Here is a 27,942-nt window from a genome sequence, read left to right as displayed (position 1 = left end):
TCATTAATATGAATACTTACTTTAACACATATTCATAATTTTCACATCCTTTTTATTTTGTATCTTTTATTTTATATTACACATTAGTTATTTTATATTTTATTTGTAATCTTATTGTTATTTAATGCAACATCCATTGCAGCTTGGTCATCCTGAAAGGGGGATTACCTCAAGTGCGGTCCCTTTTCAAGGTTTCTTCATTTTGCTCATGCTGAGGTTTTTTAATTTGTCTTTGCCCTCATGTAGGTTTTAGATCAGGGGATGGTGTAATAATAGTCTGTAGTTTGATATAGTCTGTGATCTGTGCAGCCCTTTGAGACTCATTGTGATAAAAGGCTATACAAATAAACATGACTTGACCCTTAGCAGCAAGATGGTAACAATTAGCTCAATTTATGTAAAATAAATGCAAATTGATCGCACAATGAATATCATAGTTTGTGTATTTTGGATAATTTTTTTAGAACAATGTTGTTCTTTTTAATCAATTTTTTTAGCCACTGGGAAGCGCTAAATAATTCAACTGTTCCTTTAAGTCAAGTCACATTTATTTGTATAGTCCTTAATCACAAGATGTCTCAACTTTCATATTACGGTGGGGGCGTCAATCATCCCGCGGACCCGAAATTGGCCCCCGGACCGCATGCTACTGACCCCTGCGCTAGATTTATCCATCCACCGGGGTCTCACAAAATTCTATGGGAAACACTGCTCACTTTGATCAAGTACTCACAAATAGCACAGAAGATGCACTTTTCTTTTAAAATCGAAAATTGCAATACTGGTCTGAAAAGTCGGCAATTGGGTTTTTTTCCAAAATCGTGCAGCCCTACTAGTAGCACACAAAAACGTCACCGTAAATTGCTTATATTGTCGCGCTATTTTGCATAGTCTGTATAAATAAGAGTAAATAGGTGCCGCATTGTGTTTGTCAAGTTTGCTGTCGCTTAATAAGGGGATTTGAAATCAATAACAAGGGGAGCAATTGGCTGACATTGAAAGGTATGCATCTCTATGTCCTCCCTACTTTAGGTATTATTGGCCACGCATGTGTCCAGAAAAGAAAGCAAAATGGACAAGAGAATGGTAATAGAAAATTACCTGAAGAGCTGTGAGCCGCTGCGTCTATGCGCGCCGCCATCATCATCAAAATTTTTCCTTTTTCTTTATTGGTATTTTAGTTTGTTGGACAGTTTGAATGTACTGTTTACGCAACACTGTAGTAAGACGTTTGTATGGGAGTGTGTATGCGAATGTTCAATAAGCATACCTGTCAAGCTCCAGGGCTCCATGCCCTTACAAACTGTCGTATTTTCCCTTACAAAATAATCTTGCACCATCTTTTTTTTTTTCAAACATGTTTATTTATGTAGTTTAACATGTTATACTGTAGATGTGTTTCGTTATATCGTATATATTGTTAATTAACATTTTGTTGTGAGATCCTGAGTTGCTCGACATGAATGAGGTTTATTATAAAAAAAAGTTCAAAAAATAAGTAGCTTGGACGTTCACTGTAGAAGGAAAAATTACATGCAAATAGAATATAGTAGAATAATACATTTTCTTATTCAAATTATCAATTCATATTAAATTATTGTTGTTAATATACTGATTAAAAGGATAACCACAAACCTGTCATTTTATACTTCCTTTTTTTCTTAACTTCTTTATACAACATAATTCGAAATATAATGCATCAAAGCAAGTGAGCCGTTTGAGAGCCGGCTCTCTTTAATGAGTTGAGCCGAAAAAGCCGGTTCTCTAAAAAGAGACGGACTCCCTTTCACTACATCAAACCGCTCACTTGGTTTGCAACGGAAAAAACGATACCGAGATAGAGGCTTCCGCGGCGAACTCGTTTGACTTGATTGATTTGCCGTTTCGTGATAGTCGGTGTACACCGGATGGTACCCATCATTGACCAATTTGCGTTTTTTCGTACGGATACAGTGGGACCTCGCTACTTCGCGGTTTCATGTTCGCGGGTTCGGATCTTCGCGCGTCTAAAAAATAATGATAATTAAATAAATGTAATATATATATATATATATATATATATATATATATATATATATATATGTATTTTTTTTTAAGCATTTTTGAAGGGGTGTCGCTACTTCGTGGTTCCACGTTCGCGGGTTTAGAGCTTCGCAGGTCCAAAAAGTAATAATAATTAAAAAAACAATTTAAAAAAATATACATATCTCATCTCATTAGCTGCACCGCTTATCCTCAGTTGGGTCGCAGGGGTGCTGGAGCCCATCCCAGCAAGCAGTGGGCAGGGGACACCCTGAACTGGTTGCCAGCCTATCGCAGGGAACACAGGGACAGACAATTTTGGACCGGCCAATCCACCTGAAATGCATGTCTTTGGAATGTGGGAGAAAACCGGACTGCCCGGAGGAAATATATATATATATTATATATATATTATATATATTTTTTATTTTTTTCAAGCATTTATGAAGGGGCGTCGCTACTTCGCGGATTTTCATTTTTCGCTGGTGGTTTTGGTCCCCATTAACCGCGAGAACCGAGGGATTACTGTATTCTCGTACGTCGTACGTCTTAAAATGCATAATAAACGTACTTTGTACGGCAAAACCGTACAGGTTGACAGGTATGAATATGGCAAAGAAAATGAAATAAAAATCCAAATATGAGTCTCCGACTGCCTCCGTTTTTAAGTGTCACGTTCCAGGCATGATGTCACAGGCCAGGAAGACTTTCCACTTGTGTTTGCCTAATCATGTGACAGGCTCGGTGAAGTGAAGCGCAGCACTCGAGTGGGAGACGGCCAAAATCCTCAGGATCAATCCACCCTCACACCTCTTTAATACCTGCCAACTCGGTAGGTAAAAATTCGTTTTTATTAACACACATTTAGTGTCTTGATTCTGTACATGCAGTATCGCAGATCAAGCAAGTCTGTTTTAAATACAGAGGACATCGCGAGAAGCATTTCGTCAAAGCGATGTTGCAGAACGTCTAAAATGTTGTAGAGCAACTTGCTCTCTTGTGGATGTTGTTTGCAAACTAAAAGAGAAACGTAACGTCTTTTAAGAGTTCAGCCCTCCTCGTGTCACTTCCCACTTATTTCAAACGCGGAGATGCTATGATTTACATTTTTGTGTGCAAGGATAACAAAACTTTTTATATGAAAGTGATGGATTAATGTCAAGTCATGTTTATTTGTGCCGCCCTTAATCACAAGAAGTCTCAAAGGGATGCACAGACCACATTCTATTGCAAACTACAGACTATTATTACACCATTCCCTGATCTAAAACCTACATGAAGGCAAGGAATAACTCAAAACAGCTGCATGAGAAAAATGAAGAAACCTTAAGAAGAGACTGCACAAGAGATATACCATTTTATAGGCGGTGGTGGGAAGTGGCAGTTTTCGGGACAAGATCATCCCCTAAAAATAAACAATTACAAAAAATGAGCGCCAAAAAGCGGTTTTGAATTGTTTACCACCATATGACATTGCCTCTTGTCAAATGGGCACCCCTTCGTTGCAGCTTTCACACGCCTGCTTGCTGGTGTTGAGATAGACTAAGGCTGAGACCAAGAAAAGCGTAGGAGAGGGGCGGCCTAGAGGACAGTTCACCTTTGACTGGGGTAGGGGGAAGATTCTCTGTATTACTACTGTACATAAATACTATCCTGTTTTTCAAATAGCGCCCATTATTCATAACTTTGAAAATACAGGCCAAATGCTGCACATTTTGTCTCTCTCTGCCAGTCACGGCGGCTCAAGCAGAGGAACAAAACGGAGGTTGATAAAGTCGTACCTGAGGTCAACCATGTCTCAGAACGGCTCACTGGCCTTGCTGTCATCAGCTTAAATCACGATATAGGGGAGAAGATTGCTTATGACGATTTTATTGATTATCAGGGAGAGCCAGAAAGGTCAGATTTTAGTTGGTTTTCTTTTCATTAAACAACTACTGTTTCTTTTAGTGTGTTTTCATCCATCAATCCATCCATTATCTTCTCCGCTTAACCTCAGTAGGGTCGCGGGGGTGCTGGAGCCCATCCCAGCTATCTTCGGGCAGTGGGCAAGGGACACCCTGAACTGGTTGCCAGCCAGTCGCAGGGCACACAGGGACAGACATTTCACTCGCTCATTTGCACGTACAATTTGGACCGGACAATTCACCTGACATGCATGTTTTTGGAATGTGGGAGGAAACCCACGCAAGCACGGGGAGAACAGGCAAACTCCACACAGTAGTATTCGATCTCATGACGTCGGAACTGTGCCGCACACGCGCTTACCACTCAGCCGCCTTAGTGTGTTGTCAAATGTGTCTAATTGTGTGATTTGCTTTATAAGAATATAGGTCTGTTTTATTATTTTATATTATTGTTCTCCACATTTTCGATAAATATTTGCCAGTTTTATGTCTGCAGTGTATTTGTATTATTTCAGCATTTTTTGGATAAATATTTGCAATTTTTATTAATTTACTGTAGTTGTATATATTATTTATGCATTTTTTGGATGTTTCCCATATTTATGTTTGTATTTGTGCAACTGAGTACTTCATTTTTTCGTTTTAAATTTGTCTCTTAGCATTTGTTTTCTTTATGAAAGGAGGGGGGGGCATGAGGTGATCAAGTTATGTTTATTTGTATAGCCCTAATCACCAGTAGTCTCGCCCAGGGAGTAATTTAATATAGAACCGCCATTACTGGTTGGGCTATCTAATAAACGTAAAGTCAATTCTGAGAAATTGGTAAAATCCATTATCTACATTTTTTTTTTTTTTCACAAAATTGAAGGAAGTGGCTTTTCGATGTCCCATTATCGAAGTTGGTCTTTGCAGCAATTTTTTCAAATGTGATACAGATCAGTGTTTCAGACACCTTAACTGGACCTTTAAATTATTATTGTGCCTTTTTCTCTGAAAATGTTTTTTAATTCTATTTTGATCCTCTCAATCAATAACTAATGCAACTGATTGATGACTGCTTTAAGAATAATCAAATAAAGCAATCATTGAAATAACACATTTGATAAAGAAACCCATTCACACACACCAATCGCAGCATCAGCCATGCACTACTACTCCAAGGCAACTACTTGCTTATCGGGGGCATTAGGGATTCAGTGTCTTGCCCAAGGACACTTTGACATAACATGGAGGAGCTGGAAATCGACCCTGCGATCTCTTGATCCCAAGATGAGCGCTTTACCTGCTGAGATACTGCCACTCTGTCACACAACATAATGTATAGGTAATGAGAAACTTTTAAGATCCTGTTCATTGGGGTTAGATGTACGGGGGGTGGGGGGCCGCTTTATTCTAAACCCGTTTATGGAAAAGTGGATATATGGATGCATATTACAATGTTTGACTTTATTTTGCTGTCTTTTGCAGTCTCTTAGCTACAAAAATCCTAAACATCCAGACAAAGGAGACATTCTTGGTAACAATCGTAGCATGCGTTCACGATCACTAATATTTTTCCATTTTAAAAGCGGGGCTGGATGTATGGAGGAGGGGGGGCTGCTTTATTCTAACGCCGTATATGGTGGGATTTGAATGTAAGTATTGTTAACAACCACTAAACGGTACTATCCCCTTCAGAATAAACTTGGAGTGCTTTGAGTTCAGAATATTGTTTCTCTTACACGTCTCACAAATATCCTTCCATTCCCTGTAGAAAAATCACGATGTCTGTAGTAAAATTGGAAGAGTGCCGAGAGAGGATTCGCAAAGAACTGGACAGCGTTGTGGATTTCTGGCTGAAAAACTCTCATGACACGGTTTATGGGTAATGCAAATTATTCACAGTTAATCTGAAGTGTTGTGATTAAAAATTTGATTTGTGTTGATGGCTGACTTCTTCCTGTTTCAGTGGCTTCTTCAATTGTATTGCGAAAAATGGGACAATTTATGATGAGTTAAAATATGTCTGGCTGCAGGGCCGACAGGTAAGTGAATTTTTAAAGGATGTAATCCATAATTTTCCATCGACATCTTGACTATTCTTGTACCTTCCTAGGTGTGGATGTACTGTCGTTTGTACAGAACAATGGATCGGTTCCACAGGCCTGAAATCCTTGAAGCAGCCAAAGCTGGTATGCGTGCTCAAATATTAGTCCACTATATTTAGTCGCTCTTGATGCAATCATTGATTAGTCATCACCAGTGCCATTGATTACTATGCTGGTTGGTCAATATCGGCACATGTAACAGTACCATTGGAAAAGCTAGGTTACTGTTACACAATGCATGTTTCTCCATCATACCGCTGGTTATGCATTTATTCATTTTCCGAACGGCATATCCTCACTGGAGTCACAGGGGTGCCGGAGACAATCCCATTTGACATTCGGCAGTGGACAGGGGACACCCTGGACTAATTGCCAGCCACTGAACGGGCACTTCTAGACATACAACCACTCACACACATCCATACCGAGGGTTATTTGGAGTCATCATTTAACCTGTCATGCATGTTCCTGGAATATGGGAGGAAACCGGAGTTCCCAGGGAGAACATGCAAAACCCGCAAAGGAAGGCGGGTAATCAAGAATCTGAGATTGAACCTGGGAACTCTGAACTGTGAGGTAGGGATGCTAACCATTCAGCCACCATGATACCTGGCTGCTGGTGTATAAATGTAATTTGGATGTCTGCTGGTGCCTTGTGAATGCATTGATTGCTGGATTATATTGAAGCAAATTATTGATGTGGCGTTTTTGTGATATCCCTTTTGATTGAAATCCCTCTTTTTTTTCCTCCTCACTGGCAAATGTTTGTGAGACCTATCAGTTTAAAAGCAGAAAATGTCAACCCTAACAGTGCTGATGCAGTCATGGCCTCATTCTATTTTGATTTGCAAGTTTGAAAAATAGAGATCAGCATAACAAAAGGTGGGACATTAAAATTTGAACTGTCTTTATCCATTCGGTCTTTGGCGTAGCGGGAGCTAGGCACGGTCCTTGCTATAATTTTTTTACTCAACTCATGGTATACGATCTGGATCTTTTTTTAGATTCTTACGGGTCTGAAGATTTGACAGACTCCCACTCTCTGGTGACCCAAAGAAATGGGAGTGAAAAAACATACTCCAAGATTCAAGGCCCAGTTTGTTCCAATTTTCGGGATTTTTTTACAATTATCTCAACATTCCTAAAACTTCTGGCATGGATCAGAAAGTCATCACAAGGAATTACTTCAGCTCGATGAAGATGTGTGAGGATAACATGAGCAGCTCTGTAGGATGAGTAGCGAACCCCAGTAGGCGACTGTCAAGTTCTAACACTTTTTTTTTCCTCATAGTGGTTCAACAGGAAGGTCTGACACAGTTTTAGCGCTGGAGTCAATAAAGCAATCGTCTGTCCCGGAATCCACAACAGCATTCACTCGGACTCTTTTCCCATCTCTTAAAAACCCTCCCGACAGAACTACTCTATAAGTGTTCATTATGCTTGTTTGTGGGAACTCTGTGGATTTACGTTGCTTGTCAGAATTTGGGTTTCGCAGCTGCCATCTCTGTTCCTGTTCTTCATTGTCCAAGCAGAATGGTCGGTGTTAAGGGTGTTCGTCTTGTCGGAGTGGTTGTGATTCTGTGGCCAAGCTACCCACATAAGAGATAGGCCCCGGTCCGATAAAATCAGTCTCTCTTCTAGGAAGAGTGCTCCTCCACCTAATTGTATAGATTCTTCTCTCAGAGCCATACACAATTGAAACTTTAGCGTCCTGCGTGTTGAGCCATGGCTTGACCCAAAGACTCTTTGTTAGTCACTTGTTAGGCCTGCTGGAGTGGATTGAAGCGCTCCAGGCCCCGTTCTCTCTCCGTCTTCCCCCTCGTACAATTGTTCAATCAACTGGTCGAAGCTATAATGTCCTGCAAGTTGGTAGCATCATTGCGAACAGCCAACTCATCTTTAACAAAAGACTCGAGTCCACAGCGAAAAGTACTGCATAGCACACAGTCATCAAATCCACTCTATGCTGCCAGGATGTGGCATAAGTGTATAAATGTCTAACTTCCGTTTACGCTGTTCGGAACTTAGACTTTGCACAAATTACTCTTGTCTCAGCACTTTTCTGACATTTTGTGTTGCCCCAAGTCCAAAATGTTATCACTGAGTCAGCCTCTTTACAAATTTTACTTTACACACTTGAGGCTATGAATAGTTTACACTACACATGCATTTTTGAAATGCCAGGGTTTTTGTCATATAAAACAATAAGACTCAAATTCAAAAAACTTAACTCTTCCTTTAAACCTATACTGTACAAAACAATGAAACTTTTATTTAAATATTTTCTTTGCATACGTGTTTTCTACTGATAAATGGCGCAAAATTGTCCATATTTAAATTTTCTTTTTACAGTGTAAATGTATCATAATAGTCAGTAATGCAATACAAAAAACATGTTGAATGCAATTTGACTTTTTATGGTAAAATATCCGTGTGTTTTTTTCATTACATATCAGGTTTAAACAGATTGGTTTCATTTTCTGTGGTATGTTGGGCAAGTACAGCCTGGTTTGAAATTTAGCGATTCTAAATTTTAACAAAATTTTATTCAACAAATAGGTTTTCAATATTGTGTATGTAAAAAAAAAACAATATTTCTTTTTGTTTAAATTGTTTAGAAAGGATTGTTAGGTTCCATTTCGAACTTAAGTAGATCTCTACCAACCTGGGAAATTTCATCGTCAAGTACTGTATTTTTTACATATTTTCCTTTGATGTAAACACAAAATGTACCTAATATGGAGACATTCTGCACCAGGGTTATATATTAGGGCAACCTGTGTAAATGAAACCCTGTCTGTCATTATCGACTTCAAAAAGCTGAGTGGAAGCCACACCTGGACTCCTGCTGTGCATGCAACAGATGTTATCCAAGTCATAACTGGAATGAGAGTATATCTATCTATCTATCTACCTTAGTCAAGAGGGGTGACCAACAGCAAGACAAACGCATGCAATAACAAAGAAAATAAAAGGGAAACAATAGCAAAAAACACACACACAAAAAAAAAATTGGGGTTGGCCATGGTCCAAAAGCCCAAACACCCAAACAAGTTAGGCACCTAGGCACCTAAGTTGGTCATGCTTTCGTCCCTCATCTGGAATGAGAGTACTTTCAATATATATTGATCATATTCAAACTCATGTTAAACAGGAGGAAACACATATTTAACTAAATTTTAGATGCTTAATTAAGCTTTATTTTTTTTAGGAGGAAGCTTTTTGGTAACACCAAGTGCTATTTGGATTTTGTTTAAGAATTGCTTTTGTTTTGACGTTAAACTATGCAAATATCAGGTAAAACGAATACTGTTCATTCTTTTTGTTAATGTATTGGTGTCAATTTCAGTACAAAATTAAATGTATCATAATTGCGTGTTTGTGATCATGTGTGTAGCTGTATGCATGCTTATGCCTGTTTTGACTAACCCTGTTTATACTGATGTCCAGGCATTGATAACTGTTTTCTCTTATTCAGGAGGGACTTTCCTTCGAAAGTTTGCCCGTGTTTCCAACAGCAACGGTCAGATGAAGTGCTCTTTCTGTCTAACACGAGATGGGAAAGCTGTGAAAATCCAGAGAACCATTTTCAGTGAATGTTTCTACATCATGGCCTTGGACGAGCTGAGCAGAATCACAGGCGACGAGGACATGCAGGTAGACACACCAATTAAGAGAATCTGAATCAAATTGATCTTTTATTGTATTTTGCTATGCATTGTGGTAATAATAATAATAATGCAAACCTCTGGTGAATGTCAGTTATCAACAAATTAGGAGTTTAAATCTTCTATACCTCTTTGGACTTTGATATTTCTTGATTACATTTCAATTTAGTTTTTAAAAAAACGCGACCTTTTTTTTTATTTGACAGAATATAAATGTAACTTGGAATAACAGCTTTTGATACTTTATTTTGTCTGGTAGTTACTAGATTTTGAAAAGTTGCGTGTCTTGTGTAAGTTTTGCAAAAATAATCTGTGGTTAAAACAGGTTGTGTGGCTGCCTATAGAGGACCAATCTAGCCATACAGTATGTACAAATAAATAGTAGACATCCTTATGTCGCCGCATGTTCAGTTTCCGGGACCAGACGGAGAAATAATAGGAGCTGAAGAGAGCAGATCAGTTGAAGACTTTAATTACAAAAGTACAAAATAAAATGAAACAAACTGCACTGTAGACCCATTGTTCAGGAGAGCGTTCTCGTTCCAAAAGGCAAGGAGTGCGTTATCTTGTGTTGACAAAGACAATCCGTGTCTCGCGTGGTCCACTCACGAGCCGAGTATTTGGACAAAGAAAAAGAATTGAAGAGAGCAGATGGGTTAAGGACTTTTATTACAAAGTTCCAAAATAACACCCGAGTGTACCCTGGGCCCGTGAATGGGATACGGTAAACCCAGAGACAACCATAGAATTTTTTTTCGCCCCTGTCTTTATAGGAAAGAGGTGTGGATTGACAAAATGATACTTAACAAAACTGTACTTAAAATACAAGGAAGGGACACCTTTACAAGAAACCTTTGTTCAGACTGCATCTAGCGGGATTTTGCAGGTGTTGTAATAAGTATAGCAGATTCGAGGCCTGACTTATAAGAACACCCCACAGAAACATTGCTAGAAAAGTACTGAAGAAAATAAAGGATACATTGAAACATCAAATGAATACAGCAAGCAAATACATAATTCAAATATGTGAATAAACATGAGATGCGTTTATAACAACTGTATGAATAATGTGATTATCAAAGTAATAATCCATCCATTCTATTATCTACACTGCTTATCCTCAGTAGGGTCACGGGGGTGCTGGAGCCCATCCCAGCCATCTTCGGGCAGTAGGCAAGAGACACCCTGAACTGGTTGCCAACCAGTCATAGGGCACACAAAGACAGACAACTTGCTCGCTCATTCACACCTAGGGACAATTTGGGCCGGCCAATCAACCTGACAAGGATGTTTTTGGAATGTGGGAGGAAACCCACGCAAGCACGGGGAGAACATGCAAACTCCACACAGGAGGTTCGATCTCATGACCTTAGAACTGTGCAGCACACGCGCGAACCACTGCACCGCCGTGCTGCCCTCCAAACTAATAATGTTGATAAATAACAAAACTAGTATAACTGGAAAACCCATGCAATTATGATTACATATTCAGTGACACATTTTAATGATCTAACATTTCTTCTCTCAAGGTCTTAAGAGAGCTTAAAATCTTGGAGCGGAAAATGTGTAAACCTTACAAGAAAAATGTAATTTGTCATTTATTTATTTTGGCATTTATTTTTTCATGTTTTTTGGGGGTAAAGGCATTGCAGTTGATTAGTGCACTTGCCGGTTAACCAATAGGTGAAAAGCTTAGCCAGTTGGACCCGCCCTCTCGTTTTAATAACGTTTTATTGTGACAAAGTGGCATAGTATTTATTTCATATATTTAGGCACTACGTGATTTATTCATGTCTTCATTTATTTATAAGTCATATATTTGTATGTATTTATTTATCTGTACATTTGTTTCTCCATATGGCAGGATTGGTCCTACATAGCTGCCGTCAAGCAAAACAAAGTATAACATTAGCTCCTCTGAGTTTGGAATAGGTTTTTTTTTCAATGCTTTAGCCTAAGGTTTGTAAGTTGATCAACCTTTTACAACCCGGCTTACACACCCTGAAATGAAAAATAAGTAGGGTTCTTGATTTTCATGCAAAGAAACGCTTTTAAGATGTCTGGAATGAAATATTAACCAGCATAACATTTGACTACTTCTTTTGTACCCAGCTAGAGGCTGAAAATATGATGGCACAGCTCATCATCTGGGTTCAGGTTGACCCAACAGGGTTGGGCCGACCTACGCTACCCGGTGAGACGCACACCAACAGCATGGCAGTGCCGATGATGCTGATGTGTCTAGTGCAACAACTAACAGAAGGCCGTGGTCAGGATGCAGTCCTTAAGTACAAAAAGTTGAGCAGCTGGTGTGTGCAGCAGATTCTCCAACATGTCCAGGTTTGAACAAGTTTTCATGCAATGGCATGTTGCATCACGTATACCTGAAACCATGACTCATACCTAAACATTTCTTTATTTTGCTATTAAGTCAAGTCACATTTATTTGCATAGCCTCAATGACAAGAGTCTGCACCAGTTACAATACAACATCTTCTGATCTGAAACCTTCGTAAGAGCAAGTAAAAACTTAAAAACCCCAGCATGAGGAAAATCAGTAACCTTGCAAAAATACTACATTGGAAAATCCCCCCTTACAGGATCAACAGGCTGCAATGGATATTGAAAGGGCACTGATAGACAACACAAAGTCAACTGAAATTGTGCAAGAAGTCCAAGACAGCAACCACAGAGCTTACAATCTCAGTCAATGCAGATGATTGCATGCCTCAAGTCCAGACTCATTCGGGTTTGTCCTCCCTTGGTCAACCACCAGCCAGGCAGCAGGAAAAGAAAGAAATAGAGCCTCTATCATCTAAATATTTGTGGGTGAATTATCCATCCATCCATTATCTGCACTTATCCCCAGTAGGGTCACGGGGGTACAGGGGCCCATCTCAGCTATCTTCAGGCATTGGAAAAGGGACACCCTGAACCGGTTGCCAGCCAGTCGCAGGGCACACACAGATAACTATTCAATCGCTCATTCACACCAACCAGACATGCATGGTTTTGGAATGTGGGAGGAAACCGGAGTGCCCGGAGTAGAACACAAGCACGGGGAGAACATGCAAACTCCGCACAGGAAGTCTACTACAGTAATCCCTCGGTTATCGCGGTTAATGGGGACCAAAACCACCCGCGAAAAGTGGAAATCCCATCTCACAAATGCTTTATAATTTTTTTTTTTAATTATTTCATTTTATTTTATTTTTTTAGACCCGCAAAGCTCTGAACCTGCGAACGTGGAACCGCGAAGTAGTGAGGTCCCACTGTAGCTGGATTTGAACCCATGACCTCAGAACTGTGCCGCGAACGCGCTAACTATTCAGCTGCCATGCCGTCCGTCCTAAATAAATTATAATCCTGACTATTGGTAGAAGCTGATGTGGTAGGAAGGCCTAGCTATCGGAACCCAGGGGATCCAGCCGTTTTTGTTCTCAAAAATATCTGCCTTTATTTGTTGCTTATGCAGAAAAATGGTGTAGTAGTATTTAGCTGCTCTTTACCTCCAACTACTAGAGTCATCAGAATTCTTAAACATATTATTGGTGACTGCGTTTTTGTTATTTTAAGTATTGTTTTTCCTACTTTCTGCCTATACCTTTTGCTTATGCTAGAAATTGGTGCTGTATTTGTTAGTTGCTCTTTACCTCAATCTACTAGAGAAATCAGAATTAATGATATAGTTTTTGTGATTATACTTTTGCAATTTGTGGTACTTTTTCTTGTACGATTATCTGCCTCCGACTGTTGCTTATGCTAAGATCTGGTGCAGTGGTAGTTAGCTGCTCTCCACTAGAAACTACCACATCAATCTCCATGTTAAATAGTGTTTTGAGTTTGAATCATTTCATTTTGCTATTTGGGTTAGTGTGTGCCCTCATAGCTGCTTCCTAACGGTGCTTGTGCTAAAGATTGAACTGTACTAGTTAAATGTTTGCCATTGCCATACTGTTTCAAAAGGTATAGCTATAATAGATCAGGGGTCAGCAATCTATGTCTTGTAAGCCATATATGGCTCTTTTGATGAGTTAATCTGGCTCGGAGGTAAAGTTTTGTCTCGTATAAACATTTCGGTATACAGTGGAACCTCGGTTTTCAAACGCCTCTCAGTTCGGACAAATCGGTGTTCGACCAAAAATTTCGAGAAATTCTTGCTTCGCTGTTCGGTCCAAAAATCGGAGTTCGAACGCCGGTACGCTAGGGTGCGATGCTGAGCGGCGTACGGGTATTTTAGCCCCTAATTACGCCTCCGAAGAAGGTCGGTGCAAGCAGGACAGGTAAAAAAAGACAAGTTGTTCGTACAACTATTGCCGTTAAGAAAGACATAATAGCTAAATATGAAAGAGGTGTGCGAATTTCCGATCTTGCTAGTGAATACAGTATGGCTAAATCTACTATCAGTACGATAGTAAAGAATAAGGAGGCTGTGAAATCGAGTGATGTGGCTAAGGAAGTTAGCGCATAAGCAAGCAACTGCCGCAAGTTTTGGAAGAGGTTGAAAAACTTTTGATGATTTTTCTCTCCCCACCGTCCACCACAAAGGTAAGAAATCCTATTCATAATCCTTTTTTTACTTTTACACGTTCATGTTAGCGTAATCTTTCGTACGGAAGATTACGCTAACGCGAACGTACGATTAGCCTGGGTTGGCTTCATGTTTACGTTCATGGTAAACATTCAGGGTGTTGGAACGGATTAAAACGATTTTACATTACTTTTAATGGGAAAAACGATTTCGGTGATTGAACAAATCGGTTTTCGAACAGGGTTCTAGAACAGATTATGGTCGAGAACCGAGGTTCCACTGAAGTTTTGAGTACAGTTTATGCGACGGTTTGTCAAGTGGGTAGTTGGCTTGATAATCAGTTTGGTCCAGTATATAGAGTAAAGCACACAGATTCAAAAACTTTTTACAGTCAAGTTGTCATACCAACAGCAATGATCAAAAAGAATACTGTTTAATGAATAATGTAAATAATACTACCTATTGACCATTTGTTCTTCGTTCAGAGAGATGGTACTGCTGTCCTGGAGAATGTGTCCGCGGACGGGGCAGAGCTGCCAGGTTGCCTCGGCCGACTTCAGAATCCAGGTAAGCCAGCCACTCTTATCCAAGAAGTTGTGCAAGTAACAGTTGGTTCACTTGGACTTGGTTACCAGCTATTTTTCTTTCCTGAAAACTGATTGTTTCTTGTATTTAATTCTTATTCATCCTCATTCTCACAACTCTGATTAAGGCCATGCCTTGGAAGCGGGCTGGTTCCTGCTTCAGTACTCTGCTCAATGGGGAGACAAGGAGCTCCAGGAGAAAGCTATTGATAAGTTTATAGATTTGCCTTTTCAATATGGCTGGGATAAACAGTATGGTGGCCTGTTCTACTTCCTGGATGTGGATGGCCACTGTCCCACACAGGTAATTCAGACATTGTTACCCGGGATTTGATTTGCACTTGAAATCCAAAATATATATATTTTTTACACCTGCTGGCACAACATATGATGCCTCTTATATCCACACACTAGCTGTTTAATGACGCTGATTAATAATGCAGCCACATAATGAATCATGGGCTACTAGCTGAGTTTTGGACGATATCTGAGAGGAGTGACACCCAAATGGCAGTTGAAGGGATGATCTAGCTCATGTTTGACAAATGTATTGGGGAATTAAGAACATGTAAATTCCTGTTCAATTTGGGCTTCTTAGGTCCACTTTCATTCATTTAATGTAGAATCATTCTCAGCATATTTCTTCTTAGAATACAGCTTTAAATATTTTTCGTTTTGGACGATAATTTTAGGTGTTGCTACTTGCCTAATGAAAATTTCCCCTTTCGATGTGTTTGAGCAGTTGGAGTGGAATATGAAACTGTGGTGGCCTCACTGTGAGGCTCTGATCGCTTTCCTAATGGCCTACAGTCAAACCAAACGACCCCAACTGCTGGAGAGATTCTCTCAAGTTTATGACTACACGTTTAATCATGCAAGTATTGCGTCAAACTTTATCTTGTGAAAGAGAACGATATGTCATGCTGTATATTGAAATAACAACGAGCTGCTTGAGTTAAAGCTTTTTTGTCCGTACTACTTTCCATTTATCCCAAAACAACATGTTCTTGTATGTTATACAGTTTTCTGATGACCAACATGGCGAATGGTTTGGTTATCTGTCTCAAGATGGAAAAGTGGTTCTGGATTTTAAAGGAGGCCCTTACAAAGGTGAGAACAACATTGCTCTAGAGTTTTATTGAATGCAAAACCTTTATGTATAATCATGTCATTTGTTTCTCTGCAGGGTTCTTCCATTTACCGCGTTGCTTGTATTTATGTGAGCGTATTCTGGATGATCTGTTGAATAATGCAGTGTAATCATGCAACTCTGTGTGTTAAATTGGAGGGGATGTTCTTTTTAAAGTATGACGAATCAACATGAAATTTTTGTATTTGTAAATTGTGATTAATAAAACAGAATATTCTGCTTGTGGGTGCAGAACAAGGCTGTAATGGTATCACAGGTACAGGAGAACCTGCAGGTAACCCTCGAGCTTGGAGAAGACAGTGGACAGCCATGAAACCAGGGTTGGGTAGGGTTACTTTAACTGGATTACTTTCAATTACTTTTGGATTACTCCAATTCCAAATATGCCAATAAAAGACAAAAGAAACTAAATATGAATAAAATGACTAAATTTTGTGCAGGCTTGGAGAGTAACGGAATACATGGAACGGCAATAATGATGTTGGCAAGCTGTTTGGATTGCTTTTTATTTCGTTACTGTTGCATTTTATGTTAGTTTTGTCGGAGATCAAAGAGATCAAAGCCAGGAGAGAAAGCTTACCACGTGTTGTGAGTCATAATTTTATTCATATTTAGTTTCTTTTGTCTTTTATTAGCATATTTGGTATTGGAGCAATCCAAAAGTAATTGAAAGCAATCTAGTTAAAGTCACCCTATCCAACCCTGCATGAAACTTGGATGAGAGCTCTTCTGTAGCAGGCAAGGGATATTTGTCTGGTACTACTGCTTGAGGCCATTTGTCTTCTTTCAGTCCACCACTAGGTTTTAAATCCCCAGCGATGCTTCCACCCATTTGATAATGCCATCATCCAGAAGTCTTTGCAGCTCAGCTGTAATATCACGTGGGGCGAGGGGCAGACGGAGTAGAGGCTGGATGAGCGGGGCCACCGTTGGGTTCAGCAAGGGTTGGTGGTTGAAGGCGGTGAGGCAGCCCAGTGCAGTGAGGCAGCCCAGTCCAGTGAACAACGAGGGCAAGCAATGAAGCCAGGGTGTGAAGACGGTCAGTATGGTGGCACCCATGTTGTCCATGATGGAGAAGCCTAGGGCCCAGAACAGGTCAAAACCGAGAAGATTGGCATCCTTGCGGGACTCTTAGAAGGTGAAAGCTAGTGCACAGAAAAAGTTCTGGTACCGGTCATGTTCATTTTGGTTTGCCCGTAACGAAACAGGTCTTCCGTTACTGGTTTAACAGTCTTCCGTGGAAAAATTCACTAGACAGTGAACTCATTTAGAAGTTACTTGTAAGCCGCGATGTCCAGCAGCAATGACACATGCCGTTCAGCTCAACTGTGCACCACTCGAATGGCTTGGTGTTGGCATCCACCAAGTGGATGGTGGTGGAGGCAGATGCGATGGTTAGGTGAGGCTTGGCGTCCACAGATGCAAGAGCGGCAGACTTTAGAAAAGTGGTTGAGGTTACCACAACAATGGCATCTTTGTCCTTGTGCCGGGCACACGGGTGTGTGTATTTCATGCGACAAGGAGCAGCAGTTTCCACAATGTTGCTTCATCGTGGCTCCACAATGTTGCTTCATCGTGGCACCCCGACGTCTTGTGACGTTAATCTCGAGCTCGCCAGGAGGTGTGGTGTGTTCAAAGTGGGGCCACGAGAACAACAGTCTGAAATGGAGGAGTAGGATAGAATAGAATAGAATATGCCTTTATTGTCATGGATCTGGATGTGGATCTAGGTGGGGAAAGACATGAGCTGGGTCTGAGGCAGCTAGTCGGGAAGGCCATTTCCATTGCCGTAGACAGTGACGTGTCGTCTGGCAATGAAAACATCTCTCACAGTTTAAGGTCTGTCGTGTTCCTAGCTAGTTGGTCTGTAATCATTTTGTCTTTTAAATCTCCGAACTTGCAGTCCGGTCAAGCCCCGGAGGTCGGAAACGTAGTTGTGGAGCGCTGTCGATGCTGCCGGAAGGTAACTCGGCGCAGCGTGATGCTCTGTGTCCGGAGAGCAATCTAGTACCGTCCGGAAAAATTTGGGCGGGTCCAAGGGTACGAGATATGTGTTCCTCACTGCCCAGGCAATTAATTTGCATTGCTCTCTTTCGCTAGCCTCAAAGCGCCCGATGGCTTCTATATTGGTGGTTTGGCCGGCAAGGCGAGGAACAGAGGAAGAGGCGATAGTGGAAGCTCCATCCTTGTCGCCAATTCTGTGTTCAAAAAATATTTTGTTTTCATTGTCATTTTTATTTTCAGGATCCACTTACTAAACAACCTTTTTTGGCAACCGTATGCTTTACAGCCGTGACGTTACACCGTCGTAACACTGCCCTTTGACTGTGGTCAACAGATACAGACAAATCAAAACAATAATGACTGACTGATGTAAGCAATGATATTTTGCAAGTAGTGCATAAATTTCAAAGAGACAGTGTGTATTTGACCGCCAGATGTTGCTGTTTTGTGTTGGGCAACCGAAAACAAGTGCCCAATGAAGAAAACAAACTTCAGAGGGTCAAAAAGACCAAACTGCACCACGTTTCTTCTAATTATCTTTGTCAAGCCTCTTTCAAGATGTTTGTTTTTCGGAGATACCTGTAGCAGCATGATGACTGACATTTATGTTAGCTTTCTATAGGGGAGGCTCATGTCATGTAAAATAAATTCGGCAGTAGCTCAGGAGGTAGAGCGCTCGTCTTGGGATCAAGGGATCCCAGTTCAAATCCCGGTTTGTCCGTGTTACATTTCGAAGTGTCCTTGGGTAAGACACTGAACCCCTAATACCCCCAATAAGCTGGTCAGCATCTTACATGGCTGCAATGCAAGACCGCTATTGGGAAATGTGAAGCACACTGTATAGCGCTTTGGAAAGTCATTGACTTGAAAGCGCTGTATAAATGCAGATCAGTTCATTTCATAATTTCTCCACCTATGAATATTTTGAAAAATGCACGTTTATATGACAGTTCATGCATTTTTTACTATGTTAATAAATAAATGTGTTTTTTTTACCTCTAGAAGGTGCTAAACAAACCAAACTGTCCCTTTAATGCTCTGTAGCTAATTTTTTTTAAAACAGCGATCCTTATACGATCTGCGCACCACTTTTGATTATTAGATTCAGCCAGGTCTCCAAGTCACAAGGTGGCGCCAACGCACACTATTGGTTTTTGGCTAACATATTGCCATGCAATAGAATTAGAAGCAACACCTTCGAAAAAGCTTGCAAAAACAGGCAGGAAATAAGACAATGTTGCTATCAAACTCTGTTTTCAGTGAATATTTAGACGGAATGTAGGCGAGATGGCTGAAGACAGATGGGCAAAGAAACGTGGACGCTCAGTTTACTCAGTAACGTTGCTTTCTTACAATCGTTAGCTTGTTACTGGAGTTAGCATGCCACCCTCCATCCTCTGTTTATCGTTCTCATCACGAGTGAAGTGATCCCCATTTGTTGGACAGTCATGTATTCCACAGTCGGGGAGGACAGTACGGAATTAAGGTAAAGTAACCAGCAAATGACAAGGCTGTCGTGTTACTAAAAGTAACATTTAATTAATTGTCATTACGAATGACGTGCTAAAGTCCTCCAACTGTAGTAACATAGAAATCAAAACATGGTTTACACTTGCAGACAGTAGTCAAGTCATAATGAAATTGCGAATGTATTTAATTGCTGTTAAAAGTTTCGATAAAACCTCATATAGTTGGAATATGACATAATGAAATTGTGAAAGTGCTTAATTGCTGTTAAAAATGTCGACAAAAAATTGTTCAAACGTCATATTGTTAGAAAATGATATAACGAAATTGTGAATATTTCAATTGCTGTTGAAATTGTCGAGAAAAAATGTTCAAACCTCACATTGTTTATTTGCTGTTAATAGTGTCAATAAAATTGTTCAAACCTCCCCTTAATCATAAAAAGTCTCAAAGGGCTGCACAGACGACCATTACTGCATCGCCTGATCTGTAACCTACATCGGGGCAAGAAAAACTCAAAAACCTCAGCTTGGGGAAATTTAAACAGACTTGAGAAGGAGCTGGGAAAATGGATTGGTCCCTCATTCCTTGCCCTGTGACTGGCTGGCAACTGGTTCAGAGTGTCCACTGCATGTGTGGAGTTTGCTTCTTCTCCCCGTGCTTGCTTGGGTTTCCTCCGGGCGCTCCGGTTTCCTCCCACATTCCAAAAACATGCATGTCAGGTTAATTGGCCGGCCGAAATTGTCCCTAGGTGTGAATGAGCAGGCGAATTGTCTGTCTCTGTGTGCCCTATGACTAGTTGGCAACCAGTTCAGGCTGTCCCCTGCCCACTGCTCGAAGATAGCTGGGATGGGCTCCAGCACCCTCGTGACCCTACTGAGGATAAGCAGTGCAGATAATGGATGGCTGGATGCTTAGATCCTACCTCTCAGATAAGATGAATTGTGCTAGATAGATGGTGATGTGACACCTGAGCCTTTTAGTTTTATCTGTGGGTGTCGTGCGAGGTCTCCCTACAAAGTTGAATATTTTCTATATTATGTGTTAACAATGCCCACCTGAGTTCAAAGGGCCCTTGTATTTTTTCCCACCGCGCCTAGCTGCCTTTATCTTACTTTTAGCAATGCTTTCCCGGGACATGCAACACATTAAGGAGCAGAGAAAGGGGTGAGAGTGATTTCATGCTCGTCCCTGTGTTTATGTTAGTGTAGCATGAAACTGGTTAAAGTAAAGGCCTGTTTCAAATACAGTCCAAACGCCATCCCAAACCTCCAAAAAGATGGGGGAAGAAGAGTTCTTTCTCACACGTCTAAGAAATGCACATACTTGAGGAATGAGCTGACTGAGGCTGCATTCATAATTTTAAATCAGAGGATTGCGGCAGAGTGTAATCCTGTCCGGAATTTTAAAGCCTCTGCTCATTCATGATGCATGTGCGAGAACGTGCGTTTCTTAGATGTGCTTAGATAAACTCTTTTTTTTGGGGGGTTTTGGTTGACATTTGAACTCTGCTGGAGCAGGCATTTGGTTCCTTTTACCATTTTCAATTTATTAAAAACCTGCAGGTACGAGCATGACCTCACTCTCCAGCACTCCTCCCAGCCCCCGTTCATCTACCCTAATGTATTCTGCCCCAAACATCTCTGATAAAAGTCATATAAGAGCAGTGGAAAAAGTATAAGGGCTCTTTGAACTCAGTTGAGCATTGATGCATACTAAACAGGGAATTACCTAACTTTCAACTTTTTTAAGGACACCTCAAATGATGCTTATTCCCTTGAAACTTAAATAATGTTTTTTTTTTTAATGAATGAATGAAAACTTTATTCGAACATTAAAATAAAAATAGAACAAAAACAATAACTCAACAACAAAAGAACGTTACAAAATATAAAAAGGGGTAGTAAGAAGCAAATGCTTATATTCCCTACCCCTTCATCTTCCTTATTAAATACACCAATGATATAACAACAGTTGTAATAATATTAATAATAACATTTATGATATAACAATAGCAACAATGACAAAAAGTTAAGCATAGTTTTAGACGCAATATTCCCAATCTCTCGTATCACTCATACCCCATTTTCTTCATCTCAGTATTCCGCCAGGAATGTTTTTTGTATTTAAATTTGAACAAGTGAATAGTTGGACATTGTTTGATCTCGTCTTGTGAATTGTTCCAAAGTTTGACTCCACACACGGACAGACACATACTTTTCCTGGTGGTTCTCACCTTTGGGATTATGAAATTACTAAAGACCCTCAAATAATAATTTACCTCTTTCCGAATGAATAATTTATGGATGTTTTCTGGCACTATGTTTTTGTTTACCTTAAATAGCAGCCGTGCAGTTAAACATTTTACTAAATCATCTAATTTTAATAATTTGGACTGCAGGAATAAAATATTAGTATGATCTCGATATCCTACCCTGTGTATGTTTCTAATTGCATGTTTTTGGAGGATAAAAAGAGGCTGTAGTGAACTTTTGTAATTATTGCCCCAGACTTCTGCTCAATATGTTAAGTATGGCAGAACTAGAGACCAATATAATAAATACAATGCATTATAGTTTAAAATGAATTTGGCTATTAATTATTGAAATTCTTTTAGATACTTTAGTTTGTATGTGTTTGATGTGTGTTTTCCAGCTTAATTTATTGTCTATTATGACCCCTAAAAACGTTATTTCTTTATTTCAGCGTCTATTGCAGCACCATCCATCATGTGTGTCATGTTGGCTAAATTGACAATACAAAGTTGTTATCATTTGAGGCCACTGTGGTTCAGGAGGTATTATAGCTTATGTGTTTTGGTTAATAAATTTGCTGTCATTTTTTATATTCCATATATTTAACCTGTTTTTAAGTTTACTATAATTCTATACTTTAGTTTTCCAGGGAAATAATATAAAAATAAAAAATAAAATAGCGAATATTTCCGCCTAGGGAAGAACAAAAACATTTTCTGTTTTTTTTTAAATTTATAAAACAACAAAGTCATTAAATTTAACAAAATACTTTTTTTTTTTTTCTCAGTTTACTTTGTTGCAGTGCTATCTTAAAAAGCTTCTCATGAGCATATGCAAAGAAAAAAAGAACCTCGTTTTCTGTCACCTATTGATATGGAAGAATATTACAGTTACTCGGCTGATCCCTGGAAGTAAGCAAAGATACTAAAAATAGCATGTTTTATTTAAAAGACAAAGTTGGGCGATTTCTTGCGGCACACTGGTTAGAAAAACACTGTCTTAAAGTAATTAACATTTTCTCTGTATTTTTCAGAGGCACTGGGATTTTCTACCAGGCTTTGCCTGCTATCACTGCTGATGGACGAAATATCATGACACTGATTCCTGTTCAGAAGGTCAATGATCAATATTTCCCAAATGGCATCACAAAACCTAAACCTTCTGTATCGGCGCCGGTTCCCGTCGAGATGAAGAACAACGTGACGCCATCACGGACCACGAGACCACTAGAATTTACCAGAGCCAACAAAACCCACGTCGAAGCAGGTTCCCCGGTTTGTGGGAGAAAGGTTTTGAAATCTACCAGCACTTTAAGTACGCACTCAACCAGTGTGCCCACTGTATCCTCAACGACAAATGCTTTTCAAAGCAATATTTCTTCATATTTTTCACCACTTCAGAATGTTCATCCAACATCATCTGCGAATTCACTTTCACACAGACCCCACAAAACATGCTTGAAACTACGTCCCACGGATTCCCCAAAACCTGACAGTCCAATGAAGTGGGTAATAGAAGAAATTCCCTCATGTGAGCCGGCGCATGACCTTCCCCGTTCTCCCTGTTTTCCATCAACGACCTCACAAAGCTGTGAAAGCAGTGTGCTTGAAACAGCGATGCCCGTTTCTCTGTCGAGCAAAACATATCATCAGCAAGATCTAGTCATGTGCGATGGCCGGGTGTTTTTTGCAGCCAAAAAGGATGTCCTTTCGTCACCTTGCGAGGACACGATAGAAAACTTGCAGCTCAAAAACTCCATGGTACCATTATCCTCACATTTGTTTTATAAAAAGTCGAGGGTTGTCACTTCAAAGGAGCCCAATGAAGTCATTGACCTTTGCAGTGATGACAATCTAGAGGACTTGTCTCAACCTCTGACAGACCCTGTTTTGGATGGGGATAATGTGATATTTGTGTCATATATTCCACCAAAATCTGCAAATGCGCCAATGCAAAGTGTGGCAGAAAACACATCCGGTAATGAGTTGAACCAAACGAACAGAAAGACTTCGGATAGTGGGCCAGAACACGACAGTACAAACTTGGAAGGTAGCTCTGTTGTTAAAAGCCTAAATACTGGTGACAGCCTGATGGTGAGCACAGAAGCTGCTGACGACAGGGATTCAGTCACGAGCTGTCAAAATAATTGCCATGAACAGTTGTTGGACATCCCAACAGTATCTTCAGGAACTGAGAATTTATCAAATTTCCATGCTGCAGCCCTTGATACTGGCGAATCAACAAACAAAAAAGAGGTGAGGAAACTCCACAGACACGCAAATTTCAAACTGATTTCAGTCACAAAATTATAGTAGTCGTCTCAATTGAGAGGCTGGAGGTGTGATCCCAGACTTCCTCCATTTCTCCTGGTCCTACCAGGTAAAACGGTAGATCTCCCCAAAACAAGTCATCTAATGATGATATCATCCGAGGTGATTGGTCAGAATAAAATTTGTTATTCTGCACTCATTTCTGTAACTCATTCCAATGGGCTAATTTGAATAGTCCGTCTTCAGTCGGCATTCTATTGCAGATCTTCCGATGGGAGGGTTAAACATTTTCAAATGAGTGCTTAGAAAGATGAGCAAAACTGCACTAACTAATGTTTTTAGTCGTATTAGTCATCAGCGTTACTTAATTCTTTTAACATTTGTTTTTGTTGTGTGTTTTTCCCCTCGGGATTTAAAAGCAGTCATATTTGCCCACTTGTAACCGTTAGCTCTAATAGTGACTGTAGAGATGACATAGAAAGCTGTGTAATCTTCAAGTTCAGTTCTCTGCTTGTCTTAACCTAATGGGATAGTGTTTTGTTTTCATTCTTTCCTGTTAACTATGCTGATCTGACTTTCAGGTTTCCACAAACAATCCACCAGTTTGCAGATCTACTGACCACCAACTAAGGCTAGCATTTGGGATTACATCTAATGTGAAAATCTGCCTGCATAGAATAGACTCAGATTCTTCAGGGCTTGGCCTGAAAGAGCTGGTGCACAAAGAGTCAAAGGTGGACTTTCGAGGAACCACAAACCTTCTGAAAGAGGGTGAAATTTTCATGCAGTACAGTTACAACTGTCCATATGTCGATATCAGACGTTTTCCAGTTGATCACAAAACACAATCATCTGAACAGAATTCATCAGAAGATGTTCTTGCCACAAGTCCCCATGCAGGTAATGACCCAGTCAAGTGTTGTTTTTTGAAGGGTAAGAACAAACGCTGGCAGCTTGGTGACTTGTTATCACGTCTGCCTCCCAGTTCAAAGGTTCAAGTATCGCAACCAACTCCTCTATGTGGAGTTTGCATGTTCATTCTTTGCATTCGTTGGTTTTCTCCCAGATCCCTAAAACATGCATGCAGGTTGTTTGGCGAGTCAAGAAAATTGTCCCTATGAATAAGTGTGTGAGGGAATGCTTGTTTGCGTCTGTTTTCCTGTTTTCCTTGCTATTGCCTGGCAACAAGTCCTTGGTGTTCCCTGCCCACTACCTGAAGTCTGTTGGGATGGGCTCCAGTATCCCAGTTGATCCCCTTGACCATAGGTGGGCAAATTTTTGATTCACAGGCTGCGTTGGGTAAAATGTTTTTCATTGAGGAACAAGAGTGGCACCAAATCAACAAATATATACTTTAAACAAAAATAATTTATACTTATTACCATTGTACTGTAGTTTTAAAAGGACAGCGTATAATATTTAGTGGCTTTTAAGGGGCACAAAAACATTCCGTAAAAACAAAACATTGGTTAGAATACTAAGCCAAAATACATAAACTATCAAACCAAATGTTAATTTTTATTTTATAAAATAAATCCTAGTCCGAGAAATTTGTATTCCTTTTACTTAGTGGAATCCCTACTTAATACGCTGCCATTATTGTCTGCCATCTTGAATCCTGCTGTGGCACTGTTTTTTGTCTGCATTAGACAACAGTGCCATCTAGTGGTCAAATACTACACACAAGGGCTTTAATGAAGCCAACTGGCTGTAGTTTTCCTATCCCTGCTCTTGAGGATAAGCAGGTCTGGAGGAATTATACTGCTATACCACACATTGGCAATACATGTGGAAAAAATTTAGTGTCGGCGTATCGAATTTGTCTTACATATTTTAAAATGACGTCTTTTATTTACCGTCTTGTAAACATTTCAGTGATGCAAAAAATAAATGACAAGGAGTGAAGCCAAGTCTTTTTAGAATAGCAGCGATAAATTAACATGCAGGCACCTACAGTTCATGTACATTTAAATATTTCAATTTTCAATCTATAAATAGACCATTCAAATAAGTAGGTATTGAAATACTCTGAATTAAAGTAAAGTAGTATTTCCCTTTTTCTAAGCACAACATTTTGTATGATGTATTTAAAAACTCAAAGGCGAGCTCGGAAGTGTTTTGTTTTTGTTTTGCATATTTAAGCTACATTGTAGATTAAAAGTCAAGTCATGTTTATTTTTCTAGCCCTTAATCACTAAAAAGGTTTGAAAGGGCTGCACAGAAAGGGGCAGTTGACAGATCTCACGTGAAACTCCAACAGATATTTTTTTATATAATATATATAATTGATCATTTGATACAATTTTTAAATCTATGTACCTGATTTTAAAAAAATGACATTCACATTCATTCTCTGATTGTGTACCTTATCCTGTGTTTCTCAACCTTTTTTGAGGCAAGCATACCTGTCATTTAAACTTCATTCATTAAAAATAATTCAATATTGATTATATAAATGCTCATTAAGAATTAGTTGTATCTATTTTACATCGCATGAGGCTCCACTAAAGGGAGCTGACATGATTGTCTACCACCTTGCTGCTAAAGGATGGTACCCCTTTGAACCAAAATCATTGCAAAAGGCTGGGGGGGGGGAAATTGAAGAAAAATGATGTGGTTTGGTTTCTTTAGGTCTTCTTAGTCTGTACTCTTCAGTTTACCATTCAGCACTTGATTTCAGTTGCATTAAACAATACAGTGACATCTAAGGGTCAAATATTACAACTTTAAATTTGATGAATATCTTGGTAGACATAATGCATCTTCCATCGTCTGATAAAAGAGCAAGTAAAGAAAAATGTAGCCAGCTATTTGAATTTTGGGGTCAAGAGTGGCACCAAATCAGCCATACATACATTATCTGCACCACTAATCCTCAGTGGGGTCGTGGGGGTGCTGTAGCCCATCTCGGCTATTTTAGGGCCGTGAGCAGGGGACGCCCTCAACTGATTGCTAGCCAATCGCTGGGCACACAGCTCTCTCGTTCAGTCACACCTAGGGACAGTTTGGACCAGCCAATTAACCTGACACGCATGATTTGAATGTGGGAGAACCGGAGTTCCCGGAAACCCTCGCAAGCATGGGGAAAACATGCAAACTCCACACAGACTGACTGGTAGCTGGATTTGAAGCCCGGAAACCTACTCAAGCACAGGGAGAACATGCAAACTCCGCACAGGAAGTCTGGTAGCTGGATTTGATCCCGTGACCTCAGAACTGCCGCGGACGTGTTAACCACTCAGCAGCCATGTCGCTGCCACTAAAATCAACTCATTTTATAAATATTTTACCTTACTTTTGAGGATAAGCGGATGGGAAAACCAAGGTTAAGAAATGTAAAACACCCTGGCAACTGCTCATGAGACAATCTTCTGTTTTCTCACAGAGTTGATGGTGGGCTATGTGGAGCCCATCGATGATGACATACCCAACTTGGATGAACTTGAAACTCCGAATTTGCAGCACTCCGATGCCCAAAGCCTTTACAGCGCTCATTCAGATACTAGTAGAATAGGAAGGACGCGAAAGCGCACAAAGTGTCCATGTTGTATCCCCGGCACTTTGGGGATGGCATTAAAGAACAATAACAGAAGACACAAGTCAACATGGACAAAAGACCAAGCAAAGAAAACGAGTACAAAGCTCCACTGAGATATCAACTCCAACCAACATCAATGCAGAAGCTCATAGGTGTTTGAGCTCACGGCAAAACGTAAATTTCGATGACAATACGCTTGTTTTGGTGTTTCAAGTTTGTTCACGTGAGTTTTATTTAATTCAGCAGTACTTGCACTGTCAGAATCTTTGAAATGTGACTGGTTTCCCAATTAATAAAATAATTGTTTTCATATTTAGTTTACTGATTCATTAAAGGGACAGTATGTAATATTTAAAGCCTCCTATTTGTAAAATTAAAAAAAAACCTTTCAATTTAAAACAAATTTAATTCAGTGGTCTCCAACCTTCTTCAAGCTGAGAACTACATTTTGTTACTAAA

At 39.9% G+C, this 27,942-nt stretch overlaps 2 protein-coding genes across 2 annotated transcripts; both read left to right on the top strand.

Moving 5' to 3' along the window:
* Positions 1–2,718: 2,718 nt before the first annotated feature.
* On the top strand, positions 2,719–16,174 carry renbp (renin binding protein). Its single transcript, XM_088329882.1, has 11 exons — positions 2,719–2,854; positions 5,683–5,793; positions 5,878–5,953; positions 6,025–6,100; positions 9,495–9,673; positions 11,797–12,024; positions 14,701–14,782; positions 14,928–15,103; positions 15,542–15,673; positions 15,822–15,909; positions 15,986–16,174. Exons 2-11 carry the CDS (start codon positions 5,693–5,695, stop codon positions 16,057–16,059), a joined length of 1,212 nt encoding a protein of 403 aa, XP_088186008.1. The 5' UTR covers positions 2,719–2,854; positions 5,683–5,692; the 3' UTR covers positions 16,060–16,174.
* A 2,894-nt stretch (positions 16,175–19,068) lies between these two features.
* lrif1 (ligand dependent nuclear receptor interacting factor 1) lies at positions 19,069–27,942 on the top strand. The gene is made up of 4 exons (XM_088330992.1): positions 19,069–19,439; positions 22,709–23,930; positions 24,527–24,845; positions 27,331–27,942. The coding sequence occupies exons 1-4, from the start codon at positions 19,402–19,404 to the stop codon at positions 27,594–27,596; spliced, it is 1,845 nt and encodes a 614-aa protein (XP_088187118.1). The 5' UTR covers positions 19,069–19,401; the 3' UTR covers positions 27,597–27,942.

Source organism: Urocampus carinirostris, chromosome 3, assembly GCF_059441175.1.
Source record: "Urocampus carinirostris isolate Australia breed hairy pipefish chromosome 3, RoL_Ucar_1.0, whole genome shotgun sequence".
Classification (NCBI taxonomy): Eukaryota; Metazoa; Chordata; class Actinopteri; order Syngnathiformes; family Syngnathidae; genus Urocampus; species Urocampus carinirostris.
Note: the sequence above shows the minus strand (reverse complement) of the source record. Positions and strands in the feature narration are given on the sequence as shown.

Excerpts from the sequence above, each read along its gene's own strand:
- renbp (XM_088329882.1), top strand. The coding sequence starts at position 5,693 with ATGTCTGTAGTAAAATTGGAAGAGTGCCGAGAGAGGATTCGCAAAGAA. Across the intron at positions 9,674-11,796 it reads CAGGCGACGAGGACATGCAG|CTAGAGGCTGAAAATATGAT; the intron begins GTAGACACACCA and ends TTTTGTACCCAG. Across the intron at positions 15,674-15,821 it reads ATGACTACACGTTTAATCAT|TTTTCTGATGACCAACATGG; the intron begins GCAAGTATTGCG and ends TATGTTATACAG.
- lrif1 (XM_088330992.1), top strand. The coding sequence starts at position 19,402 with ATGTATTCCACAGTCGGGGAGGACAGTACGGAATTAAG. Across the intron at positions 19,440-22,708 it reads GAGGACAGTACGGAATTAAG|AGGCACTGGGATTTTCTACC; the intron begins GTAAAGTAACCA and ends TGTATTTTTCAG. Across the intron at positions 24,846-27,330 it reads TGCCACAAGTCCCCATGCAG|AGTTGATGGTGGGCTATGTG; the intron begins GTAATGACCCAG and ends GTTTTCTCACAG.